Here is a 16,460-nt window from a genome sequence, read left to right on the forward strand (position 1 = left end):
AACTAATTTGATTAGATTAAATAAGTTAGGTAAGTTAGTTAATTATAAGAAATATAACATGTTTTTCTTAAAATGCCATAATAATCTTTCTTAATATTTTTTCTCTCTCTTGTACTTGATTATGGTTGAGGGAGTATTCATATGGCTAATTTAGAAAAAATTAATAAATATGATAAATATGTGTTATATTTAGAACCAAAATTAATTTAACAATTAACTCCTATATTAAGGATTGAAGGAGTATCTTTTTAGAAAAAATGACCAAAAAAAGAAGCTATAAATTTATAAATACCAAGTGGAAATGTCAATAAAAATTTGTTGTCATTTACAAATTTAATATTATCAACACAAATTAAAGTATTGTTATCATTGATTAAGAATTTAGTAACTTTCAACTCTCTTTTTTTTTGTGTCATTCTCCCATCTTTTTAATTCTATAATTTTAATCATGTTAGTCTCAAATGATGATTATCATTTTTTGTGTGTCACTCATTGTTATTTTAAAAAATTAAACTTAATGTGTTAGTATTTATAAATATTTTGTTAACATCTAAAATTTCAATGTGATCACCAACAAGCTATTGGTTGAGGTGGTACGCAGCCCTACTTTTATAAGAAGGAGAACATAAGTTTGATTCTTGAGAAGCGTAGTTGTTGATAGAGATAAAAACTTTTTACATTCTAAATCTTGAAAGGAGAACTTTTGATTAAATAAAAAACAAATTTCAATGTCATCTTTTTGCTGTCTTAGAATTTAAGAACTAAAAAAGTAATTTGTAAAATTAAGAGATCTAAAGGTATCTCGTATGCATTTTTATTTATTTGTACGAGGAAGGAGCATTCTGAACCAATGAAAGTGATAGATTACACCAAGAATGGTTAAATAGAAAGAGTTGGTTTCTCACGGCATGACGAACCAATGTATGAATCTCCATTAAAAAAAGTATTTATATTTAATATCTGATAGTATTTTAAATAAAATTATCTTTAATAAAAAAAATATAAGTACCCAGTGATTAAAAAAATGAAAATGACGACTGATACCGCCAGCATAGAGGGGGCAGTTCTCCACGTCAGAATAAATGCCCGCTACCTTGAGACGGTGAAGCAACCCTCATTTAGATATTCCTTTGGGAAACGAACCTATGGCCTTCCTTAAACCTGCACCTTTCTTCTGTCTGCAGCTGCCAAAGGCAAATACGGTTCAAATCAGTAGCATCCAGTACTTGTTCATCTATGTCCTCTCGCATTTCCTTTTAAATTCTTTACTTTCCAATTGCATTTACTTCTGTAGTTCTGTTGACCAACAAAATTGTGGTAAAGGATCTTCAGATCACACTCTACAGACATTTTGACTGAGGCCAACGCACCTCTAATACCCAAAAGTAGCTAGGGGCCTCCCTCTTTGAGATAGCATTCAAGAGCATTTATAGGTATGTTTTAGGTAATTCAAAATAATTTTTTTCCTAAAATTATGTTTATAGTGTTAGGTACCTTGTCCTTGGATAAATCCAACCCCTTTTCTAAAATTTATATTATAAAAAATAATTTTTTCATATATATATATATTTTTTTCCATATTTTATAAATCACAATTAGAAAGCTATTTATAAGCTAATTATACGGCCCTACATCGTTAACAAAACGGGAACGATTTTATTAAATTATTTAATTATTCCCTCCTATCTCTAATATGTATTACATCCTGCTCTTAGTATAAGACCTATTTAATTAATTTGAGTAAATAAAAAAATCAATTAAATAATTATTTGTAACAAATATAAGTTGATTTTTCTAAAGTATTATTTTTAATTATGATTACCCTTGAATGAAAACCATTAAGGTACTTTATTTCTAATTAATGGAAATATTTTGGAGAATAAATTATAAACTTTAGAGACAAATTGGATTAATGTGTTATATTTGAGATCAAATACAACTATTAATTATTTCTTATATTAAAGATTGAAAGTAGTAGTTAGCTTAAGCTTACTTTTGATCATAAATGCAAGCTCTCAACTCACTGTCTTTCTATTTATTATTTTTTCTCAAACTAATTTGTTTCACCTAGTGTTATTAATTTATGATCTAATGTTATGTATGACTATTTTAGGAAAATCATGTTATATTTGTTTAACTAATTTATTTGAATATTTTAATGTATTAAAATTAATAAGTAGTTTTTATATTAAAAATAAAGAAGTATTAATAAATTTATACTCTCTCTGGTCCTTATCATAAGACCCTTTATAGAACAAATTTTTGGTCCTTTTTATAAAACTTTATGATAGTTTTAATGAGTATCAAAATTTTTTTTCCCATAAATGCTCATATTTAATAAGGATAGTGAGAGGATAGAAATTTTAATAGAGTGTTGAAATTTGGTGTAGTTAGAGAAGGTAATATTGAAAATTACTTATTTTTATGATATTTAATACTTTGAATTAGTATATGTGCATTAGTTAACAATCCCTTATAATAAAAATAGGAGGAAGTAACCAACAAACTTTTAGTTAAAATGATAAGTCAAATTAAAACACTAAATAGATACTTTAGTTTATTTATTTAGAAGTGATGGAACTTGGAGGGACGCAGCGGTTGTATTTTGTAACCATCGTGTCCACATGTTGCCATTGCCAATGGGGTTTAAATACGGCGGCAGGAGAGATAGCTTCGTTTTCGTCCACTCTTTTAGCTCAGTCCCAATGTGCCATAGCCAAAATGCTTGTCTCTGCAATCACCAACCCCCTCCCCTCTCTCTGCTTCTGCAACCACCTTCTCTGCTCCAATTCCAATAGCACCAATCTCCTCCTCCTCCTCCACCACCACTTCCCGGCTCCACGTTTTCGCTCGCCCCCGCCATCTCTTCATCTCCAACGCCTCCGCTTCTTCTTCCCTCCTCCTCCCTCCGACACATTCTTCCCAAACTCTTAGCTCTAACCCTAATCCTGATACTGATACGCTTCGCCATGTTGCTCAAACGACACGGCCTGATGATGATGATGATGATGATTCCGAGCAGGCTATGGTGGCTTCCGCCTCTGCTCTCGCCTCCGCTATTCGTAAATCTGCTACTTCCCCTGTTGAGTTCATCCAGCGGATTGAGAAGAAACGAAAAAGCGGACTTGTACTACCTAGTCATGATTTTCAGGGACTTTGTGTCGAACAGCTTGACCTCCTTCGTAGGATATTTCCTGAAGCTCTGCTCTCGGTTGGCCTCTTTTTCCTTTTTTTGTGCTTTATTTACTTGCCCAAAGTCTGGTGCTTCTGTTTGAGTAATGCTGATGATTTTTTCCCCAGGTTTATGTTAGACCAGCTGGTAGCTATGTGATGGATCGTCTGGAGTTGCGGAGGGTTTCTCTCAACCCACGAGATGCAGATGACGTTGTTATTTTAGTTGGTCATTTTAACATTCCTACAGGTTTACGTGGTGCCGAAGCGGCGCTTTCGGAGTCGCAAGTATGATCATTCCTGTTCTCCTTTTTGCCACTCTGATATAATTAATTAGTGAATTTGGGATGGATGTGAATATAAATTGTAGGCTGAAGTTGTTCCAGAAAGTAAGGCTGTGATTTTCCCAATGGTCAAACACCCGTTTGTTGTTGGCTTCTTGGTTGCCGAGCTTCCCGCTTATGGATGTTGGAACATTTGAGCAAGCTCACAGAGATGAGCGAGATAGGTGCCTCTCTGTCGAGAAAACTCATTCGTTGCCGCCTGTTTTGATAGAAAGCGTAGGCAAATTCAAACTGTTCAGGTCAAGGACAACCAATCACAAATGGGAAGTTCACTGACGAGCAAATATCAAATGCTGTCAACATTTCACGTTTCATAGCTGTGGCATATGTTATGGATCAGGTATACTGCATGCGGCAGTTTGATCATAGTAGTTTGGTCCTTACTCTGAACATTGAATACTGGAAAGTTATGATTTTTTTTAAAAAGTTCATAGCAATTCAAACTAAATGTAACATTGTTGTCGAGAAAAATTGACATTAATTTATAAATATTCATGTATTGACTGTTTCACATGTTGTTGGCTTCTTGGTTGCCGAGCTTCCGCTTATGGATGTTGGAACATTTGAGCAAGCTCACAGAGATGAGCGAGATAGGTGCCTCTCTGTCGAGAAAACTCATTCGTTGCCGCCTGTTTTGGATAGAAAGCGTAGGCAAATTCAAACTGTTCAGGTCAAGGACAACCCAATCACAATGGGAAGTTTCACTGACGAGCAAATATCAAATGCTGTCAACATTTCACGTTCAATAGCTGTGGCATATGTTATGGATCAGGTATACTGCATGCGGCAGTTTGATCATAGTAGTTTGGTCCTTACTCTGAACATTGAATACTGGAAAGTTATGATTTTTTTTAAAAAGTTCATAGCAATTCAAACTAAATGTAAACATTGTTGTCGAGAAAAATTGACATTAATTTATAAATATTCATGTATTGACTGTTTCACATGCTATGCAAATTGATTTAATTGATTTCTCATCCACTAATTGTTATATGATTGTGTTTTTAAGAACTACTTTGATGCTTGGCATATTGGTTCCTCAATTCTTCGCTGGCTCACTGGTGTTGTCCTTTTACAGAAAGCAATGTTACTTCAGCAGTCAACATGGCAAAATAATGTCCGGATGAGTAATCTAGTCGAGCAAGTATGCCTTTCCTCGTTTTTGTTATTGTCCTTTTTAATTTCACTTGATTTATTTAGCCCATCTTAATGTCGTTTTTGAACAAAACGTTCAACGCAGATCCGGGGTCCTCTTTCCAGTATCCAGACCTTAAGCAAAATCCTGTCCACTCAAACAAAGAGAAGTGAGGTTTGTATATCACTAGAGTCATACTTGATCTAACATGAAATTACATACAGATCATTAACATGTTTGTATGTGTGAGTGGGAGCCGTTTTGTTTTTTTCCATCTTATAAGTCAGCGTTAATCTGGGGCAGGATCAACTGACATCAACAATCTTTCCACTATGCGACACCTTTTTTGGTGGAATAATTTTATAAAATGTGAAAATTGTTTAGGCAGACATTTTTGTATTCTTAATTAGAAACCAAACAAACTGGAGATATAGTTATTTACAAAGTGCACGTTTGTGAGACCTTAGTTGGTGTGAGGGCATGAGGCTTGTTTTGGGTATGTTAAAATGTCTTGGGTTTATCATCTTTTTAGTTCTAGGACATAAGGATCATACGATTGCATACTATAGTGGGGGAAAAAAAAATCAGTAGTGAAAGGTGGTGTCAACATGAAGTGTGCGTATCCCCAAGTTTGGCTGTGTACATTGTGTTCTGAATTGTAACTCAACGACAGTTATCTATATTGCGTGTGGCATATTGAGAATATATTAAAATGTAACCTGGCAGGTTGCATATGACATTATTGAAGACATCCTGTTGCAAGGTGATCGTCTGAGAGATGTCCTTGGACAACTCCAGGATGTGTTACTTGACCAAGGTACCCATCTTCTCTCCTGATACAGTGTTGTAGAAGTCTTAGGGAGTAGAAGAAAGGAAGTAGGAGAAGAGAGAAGAAGGAAGGTAGAATCAGAGACACGAGAGAGAGAAAGGAAACTTCGATGAATATCATTCATCAATCATTAACAGCAACTCAATTAGGCTACCTAACTCATATATGTAGGTGATAGCCATGTAATGTATTAACTGTCTAATCCTAAGGCTAATTACCTAACTACCCTTGAGGACTTATGGACTTAATAACCCTTTGTTAATAAGTCCCTGTGGCTCATAGAATTAGTACACCACCCCCCCATTCCAACTATTTACAATTATATAACAATACCTCCCCCCCACACCCCCCCCCTCAAAAATAGGGAAAATTACACTCAGGTCCCACAGAGTACAATTAATATCAAAAAGGTCCCACGAAATCGCGAAATGATTCTGAAGTCCCCAGGGACCTGTGTGTAATTAATTCTAATTGTGAAATTACCTACTTACCCCTGTTAATTTTATTACAACAATTCGTTTACAATCTCAACAGTGGCTGTTAACAACCCGAGAAGACGTGATTGACAACCTCGGCAGTGCTCATGACAACTCACTCTGTGGAATGCCAGAGGCGTTGTTGAGGTTGTTAACTACCTCTTCTCGGGTTGTTAACAGCCACTGTTGATGTTGTAAATAGGTTCTAATTTTATTTACAATCTCAACAGTGCTGTTAACAACCCGAGAAGACGTGATTGACAACCTCGGCAGTGCTCATGACAACTCACTCTGTGGAATACCAGGGGCGTTGTTGAGGTTGTTAACCACCTCTTCTTGGGTTGTTAACAGCCACTGTTGAGGTTGTAAATAGGTTCAAATTAACAGGGGTAACTACGTAATTTTACAATTAGAATTAATTACACACAGGTCCCTGGGGACTTCAGAATCATTTCGCGATTTCAAGGGACCTTTTTTATATTAATTGTGTTCTGTGGGACCTGAGTGTAATTTTCCCAAAAATAATAGAACCTACCTTTGCCCTCAAGGGTCTTGTATCTGAAAAGAGGGAAACTACCGCTGCAGTTGGTACAGCAAAACCCAACTTACTTGCTTCTTCAGGAAGATTTTCCACTGCACCAACACCTCTAACAATTCGACCCTTCTAAACCCTTTGGATGCTCACACTTACACTGCATACACTACAATCGATTCCTCTTCTTTCTTTTATGTCAGATCTTTTCATCTCATTGTATCTCTTCCTCCATCGATATATAGGAGAAAGCTCCTTTGTTTTTATTTATTTATTTATTTATTTTTTTCTATTTTGTTGTTACTGATAATTTGTTGTTAAGAAATTGTCACAACTCACAGCACAGCTAGGTGGCTAGAGTAGTTCATGTTGACATGGTAAAGGTAGTGGTAATTGGTGTTCATCTGACTTAGTAGAAAAATGTGGCAGCTGGCCTTAGATGTCCTGGATCCATGGAGTAATCTAACGCCAACTTTGAGCCTCGGATCTTGTCTTCATCCAATGGCTTGAATCCATTCAAGTTAGTTAAGGAGATTGATATCAACTAGAAGAAAGACAGACCCACTTTAATGCATTCTCTAGTATATTATCTTATGGTACCAATTAATGTTACCCTATACTAGAAGTCCGTCTTCATTCTCGTCTCTCTCTCTTTTTGGGTAGGTTGACCTCTTAAGAGGTTGGGCTTTCTCACTATCAGATGCATGTTGATATTCTTATGCATTTAACGATTTGAACTTCTGATGTTTTCTTTCTTCTTGTTTTTTTTCGGGTCTACTATCTAGGCTAAACATACTGCGCTACAATGAAGAAGCTATCAAGAAAATGAATGGTTCCACTAATACTTGCTGAGTCACTAAAATCTCAGTTGTTATAACTTTCCAAGGGATGATTCTGAAAACAAATGCATAAATCTATTGAGTCACATTCTCTAAGTGCTGCTGCCAAGGATATAGAGATGCCCCTACCGCCTTTTGCTCTCGCTCCCTTGCAACATGGAATTAGGTGAGTTTCAATGGTAGATTAATGAATATGCTCCTTTTAATGAAGAGTATACTATAAAAAGCTATTTTGAGCTTTATAGGTATTATTCAAAGTCCCCTTATTTTTCAAAATATTTAATTCAGTTCAATTTTTTTTTTTAAAACTAAAATACCCTCTTTATAAAATATTGAAGTTAAGAGGGTATTTGTCCAGTTAAGAAAAGAAACTATTTTAGTTACAAAATGTATTCAGGTTAGTGGAGGATATTTTAGTTGAAAAATTTAAACTTGTACCAAAGAGCAGCATATCTTTTTGTTTCAGTGGATGTCCGTGTATATTTTAAAAGTAAATATAAGGTCTATGCGATTTTAGCAATGTTCAAAGGAGGTTTTACAACTGACTCTTTAATAAAATAGCTAATTTTCCTTATATATCTCTTCCATATATGTTCCCCATCATGAGTCATCTCCATGCTAATCTGCATGAAATGTAGACTATAATGTAGATTGTTTTTGTTGCATGTATTAATAATATTATCATATATTTCATTTTCTTTTTCATTGGCTGTTAGGTCATACCACCCCTCCCCCCCCCCCCCCCCAAGGATCAGATTATTTCCATAATTCTTTTGCTTATACTTTATTTTAAACGTCAGGAAGACCGTGCAATGTTTCTGAAGTATTAGCTGACTTGGTTGATGCTGCAAGACCTCTTGCCCGGAATCAAAAACGGACAATAGAACTAAATGAACTCTCAGCACCTTTGCTAGCTGCTGTAGAAGGACCTGCTTTGCGTCAGGCTTTTAGCAATCTCATTGAAGGTGCTTTACTACGTACACACGTGGGTGGTAAGGTTGAAATTGTGTGTACTGATGCTCCAGCAGGTGGTACCCTTGTAATGATTGATGATGATGGTCCTGACATGCAATATATGGTAACTCTCCCTCCTGTTATCCAAACAGAGCTATAATCAAACTGGTAGCTTTTGTTATGCATGTGTGCTAGTAGCATTTCCATGGGGGAACTGTGGAATGGCTTTGCTTCGGGAAGCTTGTGATGACATGTTTGAGATAGGGTGGAAAATACTCTTCTATTAAAAACATCTTTACCAGAAAGTGGTGAGGTAGGGAATAGGACATGTTCAAGGTGAAGATAATCAATCAGAATAAATTGAGCAAGGATTTCACTCAGTCTTTCTAATGGCTGGTGGGGAATCTCCCGAACAGAATTGATTAAAAACAAATGACCAGTGCAAGATAAATGATTCTACCTATAGTATATATAACTGATAGGACTTCATAACTGGCATTGCTGCCCTACCACTAAGTAAGACATAACCTCCTTATCTGCCAAGTGGGCATGACTCAAGTGCTAATTGCTTCACCATGCTTTGCGCTTATGACTTCTCCCTCACTTGGTAACTCAACTCCTCCCCTTGATGACTAGGCATCTGATCTGGTGTCTGACCAGGTGTTCCATGCCTAGGCATCCTGTGTCTAGAGATGTGATCAAATGCCTCTTGTCAGAAAGTGAGAGTGTTATGACCCACCTCTAAACAGAAATATTAAAAAGACTTGAGCCAGAAATAAACAACAAAGAGTGGGAACACTTGAGATTGATAATGGTTTTACTGAATAACAAGGGAATAGATGACTCCTAGATACTGATGCCTGAGTTACATAAGCTACAATGAAAGCGACAATTACAGACTAACAAGGAACAGAACAAGATTCAGCACCATGAACTGACAGACTCGCCATACTTTCAAAAGGTTGGCTCTCTCCACTCCAAGTGCCAAAACCGCACGTCTAAATTCTTCCTTGCCTCTTCTGCAACCAAAGGGAAGATTATAGACCCAAAAAATGATTTACAAGCCCTCACCTCAAAGACTTTGACTATAGCAGGCCTATAGCTACCCTATTCTTTACAACTTTCTTCAAAATAGCGAGTCAAACTTCTGCCCATCAAAAATATTTTTCCCTTTCCATGTTTCTTCTCCCAATTATCCAATGCGCATGATTGAAGAGAATAGTCTTGGGAGATCAACACACATTTGTGACAAATAACCAATTTACTAATTTCCTTGATATCATCTAATTGTTTATTTAGCTCTTATATTAAGGATTGTAGGTAGTATAAAGGAATAATAGAAAATAAAGCCTTATACAGAAAAAAAAAGAAACAAAGAAATAAAGCCGCCTTAGGCCAACTCAGGTGGTAAGGATGGGATGGGTTACAGATAGAAAAAAACCTTCCTAATGTATACGAAAAAGGAAAAAAAACAGAAAATATGACAAAATAGTGCATCATGGGTGATCGGCCTTTCTGCTATCTTGCCCCACTTCTCCACCATGTATCCTTGATGACTGGCCAGATCCACTCACCCCTTCTCCAGCTGATCTCCTTTTTGAGTAAGTAAATCTCTCATCATGCCATCTTCTGAGAGGATGAGTACTAAAAGTGCGAGGATATTAACTGAGAAATATCAGATTAATATTATAAAAAAGTGACAATCATTAAAATTAAAAATTAAATACTAACAGCATGAAACTTAGAATTCCTTGATGATGTAGTTGTCTAACCTTGAATCTTAAAACCTTTCTTGTTCACGCCAATGTTTTGGTTAGTTACACCTCTAGAATGTAAGTTATATGCATCATGTAGATGGATGATTAAAAATTAACCTACAGCTTTTTCCCCATTTTCATCTTTTCTATGAAAACATACAGGGACATCTTGTGTCTTCTGTTTATAGTTATTCTTTGACTTCTTTTGCAGTCATTTTAACTAATCACTAGTGTTGCCGTGAATCTGGAACAGAGATGAAGTTGAAGGCTACTGGATCTAGTAAAGATACTTGTCATAATTGTATAATACTATTAGGAAAAATGAAAAAAGATAGGACCAAAAGCGTTATACGTGTGTGATAGATTATTTATGTTGACCTGGCTTGCTTCTAATGATATTGATGGTTGCTTTTAATGCAACCCATGATGAAGGACTGAGTACATGTCATTTTGTGAGTGAACTTTGTTGGTTATGAACTTGTCTGCAGACCCAGATGCATTCACTAACACCTTACGGACCCGAACTCCTGTCTGAAGATATGGTTGAAGACAACATGACATGGAATTTTGTTGCGGGTCTGAGTGTTGCCCGTGAGATACTGGAGAGTTATGGATGTGTTGTGCGTGTGGTATCCCCTCGAATCAGGGATGCACCTCTAGGGGCTGGGGGAACTCGCGTGGAGCTCTGGCTTCCATCATCTGCAAACTCTGATTTGAGCAGCCACATGCAAGAGTTATAACAACGCTTTTGGGTTGTCCATAGTAGATTAAGAGACATTTCAAACTGATCCCATCACATTTTAGAATAGTGAGATAATTAGGATAAAGTGGTCTGGCATGTATTAAGAGTTCTTGCCTTAATCATTGTGAGAGATGCTGTTGGGTCCTGTATATAGTACGCTTGATAGCTCAATGTACAATTTTATCCTTAATACAATGTATAAATGATAGAAACCATAGCGCTTTAAGCTTTAGCTGGCCACACGCGGACCCTTTATGAATTCAGTATGAAGTTGATATAGTTGTCATGAATTGCCCATTGTCCCATTCGTTGATTTAGCCTTTCATATCAGTCTGGTTTTTCTCCACTATTTAATGAGTCCTGGTTGGGACTGTTACTACCTCCTCCTACCCTTAATATAAGAGTTAGATAATTAATTTAAGAAGATAAAGTAAATTAGTTAAGTTAGTTATTTGTTATAAATATATATTGATTTTTTTAAACTATTATTATTTTTAATTATGTGCATTGAAATTATTCATTCGTAGAAGCCATTATAATCAATAAGGATATTGTAGAGAAAAAAATTATAAATATGGGAGACAATGAATTGAAGTCTTGTATTTATAATTAAATTTAACCTATCAACTAGCTCTTATATTTATGAATAAAGGTAATACAAATATATGATTACTCATATCACCTGAAAAAAAAAAGAGAAAGAGATATGATTATTCATACTTGATATTATATATCAAGTAGGATATATTTTAAAATTTTAGGGTATGCGTGCGTGCGTGCGTGTAAAACAAATTAATGTGTGCAAATGAATCATCCCGAAAATTGAGTTTTGTTCAAGTGTTTTAAAGAATAGATAGACATTCATACCAATCAATCAAAAGATTTAGTTTTCTGCAAGTTTTCAAGTACAATTGGAATATTTTGGAATGAGAAAAAAAAAAAACGAGGGATACAAATGTCATGTGTTATGTCTGGTGTGAAAGTATACAAGATATGCAACTAACATGGATATGTCTGCATTTTAAGTATTGGTGCCATAGAGGACCATTTATCTCAAATATTAGAAGTCCAAATCTAAATTAATTTTTCTGTACATATCAATATTTTACGAAGGAATTGTAAATTTGATTATATTAGAGTTGCAGTGGCCTCTTCACTGCAATGCAACTGGATGAGATTCCAGCACAAAAGTAGTCATATCCCATCTGAATTTTCAACCTAATCTTGGCTCACATTACAAGTCTTGGGAGTTATCAAGTGGTATCAATTACACGTTGAAAGAATTATGAGGCTAAAAGTCATAATTGGAGTGCCAAAAGGTCATGAAGCCATAATAATTGTAGTTTGGCAATGCCTTTGGTTGAAATTAAAAGCTGAATAAAGGTGGATATGGATTAACACCATGATTATAGCTACTTCTGTGATCCGATTTATAAGGCATTTCCAGCATATTTCACACAGCCTTAAAATACATTAACTCTCTATTAAAATATAACAAATTTTTAACTTTATCCATATTTAATATATACACCTTTCAAAAAAGATAACTGCCTACACCATAATAAATGAAGGACAAAATAATATATTTACATTGAAAATTTAATAAAGTAACTTATAAATAAGATAAAAAAAAATCTCCTCTCTGTCTTATAAATAAGATAAAAGGAGCTTTTTTTTCATAGAAAAGAAAAGGCATGAGGACACTTCAACCAGAGACTATACAATAATGGCACACTCAAGAGTCTCAAAATACATAGCCTGAACTTAAGACTCTGGGGGCAAAGGAGAAGGAACCACCCCCCCCCCCCCAAAAAAAAACGGCTTTTCAATTCCTCCCTTGTAGGGTTGGGTAATACTTTACCCATCTTATAAGATGGATTAATACTAATTTTACTCCTTTAGATTTGATTTTATTTTGGTCTTGATCTTTGAAATTTAAAACCTTATTTTAGAAATTAAAAACACTATTTTAGAGATAAAAAATGTTTATACATATCAAAATAAGATTAAATTTTAGGAAATCAAACTGTGATTTCGAATACCAGAAATCAAAATTAAAATGAAATCAAATTTCAGAATTAAAGATGATATTACTCCAATTTTAATCCAATTGTTGCTATCACCGGGTAGATAGCGAATTACCCAACTTCTGGGATATGAGGGAAATTTAATTCTGAGTGGGACCAACTAGACAATGCTTCCAAGAGACCGGTGTTTCATGCATTTGAGGGCAAGTTAGGGGATTGACTTCTCTAGCATATTAACTGCAAATCAAATGCGTTTGTGTGTCTCTCTTTCTGTATTTATATCTAACAAAAAGAAAAATAAAACCTTCTGGTAGGGTTGAGTTAAATTTTAGGTGGCTTGGTCTTACCCAAGGTCAGTATGGTTGAGTAGAATTTTTTGGGGAAGTTTGATGAAAAATCACTATTTGAGAAATTTATTGGCAAGGGGAAAAAAGAAAATCCTGATTTGAGCATTATCTTTAGTATGTATAACTATTTTTTTAGTTATTGTACATGTTTTTTTTTTAGCAATGTGCAAATGACTTTTGTTGTGAAGACTTTCGCACATAATTGAAAATAGATTATATACAGTTAAAAAAGAGTTACACCATGAAAAATAAGTTGCATCATGTTCCTTTAATCAATAAAATTTTTAAATAGAGACGTCTCAACGAATTTTCTAATTTTTTAAGGAGTGATGAAATTCTTATATGTAGTTCATTAAAAAATGTTGACTTCTACAAATGTTAAAATTTTATGATTTTCTCGTAATTATGGTAATAATTTGTTGAGTATAATCCAGATAATTTTTACTTTTATAATATTGTAGTATATTTTTAAACTTAACCTTACAAATTATAAAAAAAATTATAGTGAGAGAGAATGTGTGATAATGAATGTCAAGAGATTTTTTTAATAAGGATACGAATGAAAATAGTAATTTAAAATTTTAGGAAAAAATGTTAGTATATTTTAAACTTAACCTTACAAATTATAAAAAAAAATTATAGTGAGAGAGAATGTGTGATAATGAATGTCAAGAGATTTTTTTAATAAGGATACGAATGAAAATAGTAATTTAAAATTTTAGGAAAAATGTTATTTATAATTCATGATTAACCCTATATAATTGCTCATATGTAGAGCCAAAAGAAGCACGTATAAAGTTTTACTAGCATTAAATTTTTATAACAATTCCATAAAAGCTCAAATGGGGTGACTTTTTGGGTTTTTAAAATTCATATGTCGTTTTTTATGAAATTTTTTTTATCTTTTTATCCCCATCACTTAAATTTGAAACCTTATTTGAAGATACAAGTCTTGAATTATTTAGTCCTCGTCTGGAGCTTTTTGTTATAAAGATGCTTACATAAATCAAGATAAATTTTTTTTTTTCATATTTATCTCATATATTGTAAATCATGATTGGACAGCTAATTTTTTTTAAAGATTTATTAATCACCATTTCAAGCGAGGCCTTAAACTACTGACTTTGATGAATGGCCAATTTGGATGTTTGGAAAATTGGAATGGGCAGGGCATGAAATAGCGGATGGCCACGTGGACTGGTTTGCAAGGTTAAAATGGGAAAGGCCAATGAGAAGAGGTCAATGGTGACGGGGAAGTCAAAGTTTGCGTGGCTTGATGAGCCGCATTTATGGGCCTCACATTCATGCCCTGCCTAACTTCATTCTCAAAATTATTGCACCATCAATGACTCCCCATCAACAAGTCAATGCCAATCAATTTATTATTCTGCTAAAGAAAAGTCTACAACTATTATTTTCAAAGACTTAATTAACTGTTTTAAAAATAGTAAAAACTGTAAATAAATTATTTAATTATAACATATACATATTACCTTATATTTTTGAAACACTTTTATATATTATTAGATTATACATCAATTTACATTATCTAAAAAATGATTATATATCAGTTTATAAGAAAAATAATAAATATAAATATTTTGAAATAATTTATTTAGTTTTTTTAGTTTTTTCAAATTAGTCTAACTGAATCTTCTATTAAGGACCGGCTTAATAATAAAACTCATTCCACTTGAGGGATGAAGTGCCATGTTTTGACAGGATTCAAAAAGTGGTATGTATATTTACCAAATCATCCACCCTTTTTTCCTCTTAAAATTATATATATCTCTCCTTGAAATTTATGTTATGTGTAGACAATCTTTCCAAGTTTTAAAACTTTATAATGAATCCCTTTAAACTAATATACTTATGCATATAATTCTCATATTAGTAATTTTGTTCACTGCTTATTTGCGCATATCTTAAAGTTTAAAGGGCTCTTATACTTTCTGGTAAAAAAAAAAAAAAAGGGCTCTTATACAGATAACTCAAAAGTTAACCAGGTTTTATGCACACCAAAATATACGAGTATGATTTAAGAGGGGGCATGGTTGATTCTTGGGGCCATCTACACATTGTTTTGAAAATTTAGGAACGGATAATTATTAAGTTTTAAATGTATAAAAAAATTATTTTAGAGTGTTAAATGTATCATAAAATATTTTAATACATATAAAAAATATTTTAAAATATTGAATACACATTCACGTTTTATAAAATTTTCCCTTTATTGGTTTATTTTCTCATTTCACGACTCTAGAGGAAGGGTAGAATTGCCCATACCATTACTAATAGTTGTGTTAGCCATTTTTGTTGGGTTATTTAGGAAAAGTTACAACGAGGTTCTAAGATAAAAATAATTACAAAAACAAATATGAGTTATTATTTTTTATTCTGAAACTTTCAGGTTGCTTAGGTTGTTGTGAGAATTTTTTAGTAACTATTTTCCTTCATTATAACCTCATTCTAATTCTCCTATTTATTTATTTTCACCAATCATGAATTATCCAACCAAATTAATTAAATCTGTGAAAGGGAAAGTATCCCTATAATTCCAATGAATGAAGTTAATACCAGTCTTCCCCCTGCTGTCATTAAAAAAATTACGTATTTATTATGATTTTGATTCAGGGCCCGTTTGCTTGATATTTTTAACAAAAATGATCTTTTAAAGATATTTTTGAGAAATTTTACAATGTTTGATTTTTTTCCCCCCTTTGCCATCATTTTACAACGCTTGTTTGGAAATCTAACGAATCTTTCCTGCCATCATTATTTTTTATGGTTAGCCTTGACTAACTATGTTTATTGCATTCATAACTTATTAATAGTAAAATTTCGGTTAAAATATACATTTAGTTTTTTAAATTCACATCAAATTTCAGTTTAATTTTTTTTAAAATTTATAAAATATATCTTTAGTCACTTAATCTTAACAATGTCAATCTCATTTAACAAAAAAAAAAAACTTATTTAACAAATCTTTCTTTTTTGAACTTAACAAGTCTATCTGGTTACTTTGTAATTAAATATAAAGAAAACATATAGTAAATTTTAATTCTTTTAATATAATAAGTTTTATATTTTAAAATTTAAACACATTTTGTTAGCATTTAAGTCGCTATTTAAATTTATTAAGTCAACATTTTTTATTAAATGAGATTATCGATATTAAAATTAAGGAATAAAAAATATATTTTAAAATTTAAAAGACTAAGTTAAAATTTCATATGACTACTTTATCCTATAATGTTTTTGTAAGTTTTATATTATCCATGATGATTTAAAAATTTGAGAAAAGAGA

The 16,460-nt window shown here is 33.2% G+C and overlaps 1 protein-coding gene across 1 annotated transcript; it reads left to right on the forward strand.

The window, feature by feature from the left end:
- The first annotated feature begins 2,671 nt into the window (after positions 1 to 2,671).
- Positions 2,672 to 11,069, forward strand: LOC114712052 (chloroplast sensor kinase, chloroplastic). Its single transcript, XM_028896503.1, is given in 14 exon segments — positions 2,672 to 3,211; positions 3,301 to 3,459; positions 3,542 to 3,650; positions 3,755 to 3,855; positions 4,018 to 4,287; positions 4,594 to 4,659; positions 4,756 to 4,824; positions 5,377 to 5,467; positions 6,810 to 6,846; positions 7,273 to 7,327; positions 7,330 to 7,389; positions 7,392 to 7,492; positions 8,131 to 8,404; positions 10,526 to 11,069. Coding segments are annotated over 14 exon segments (1,830 nt in total). The 5' UTR covers positions 2,672 to 3,025; the 3' UTR covers positions 10,778 to 11,069.
- Positions 11,070 to 16,460: the final 5,391 nt, after the last annotated feature.

The sequence above is a fragment of the Neltuma alba genome, unplaced genomic scaffold (assembly GCF_004799145.2).
Source record: "Neltuma alba isolate B1F8T4 unplaced genomic scaffold, ASM479914v2 tig00011331_pilon, whole genome shotgun sequence".
Classification (NCBI taxonomy): domain Eukaryota; kingdom Viridiplantae; phylum Streptophyta; class Magnoliopsida; order Fabales; family Fabaceae; genus Neltuma; species Neltuma alba.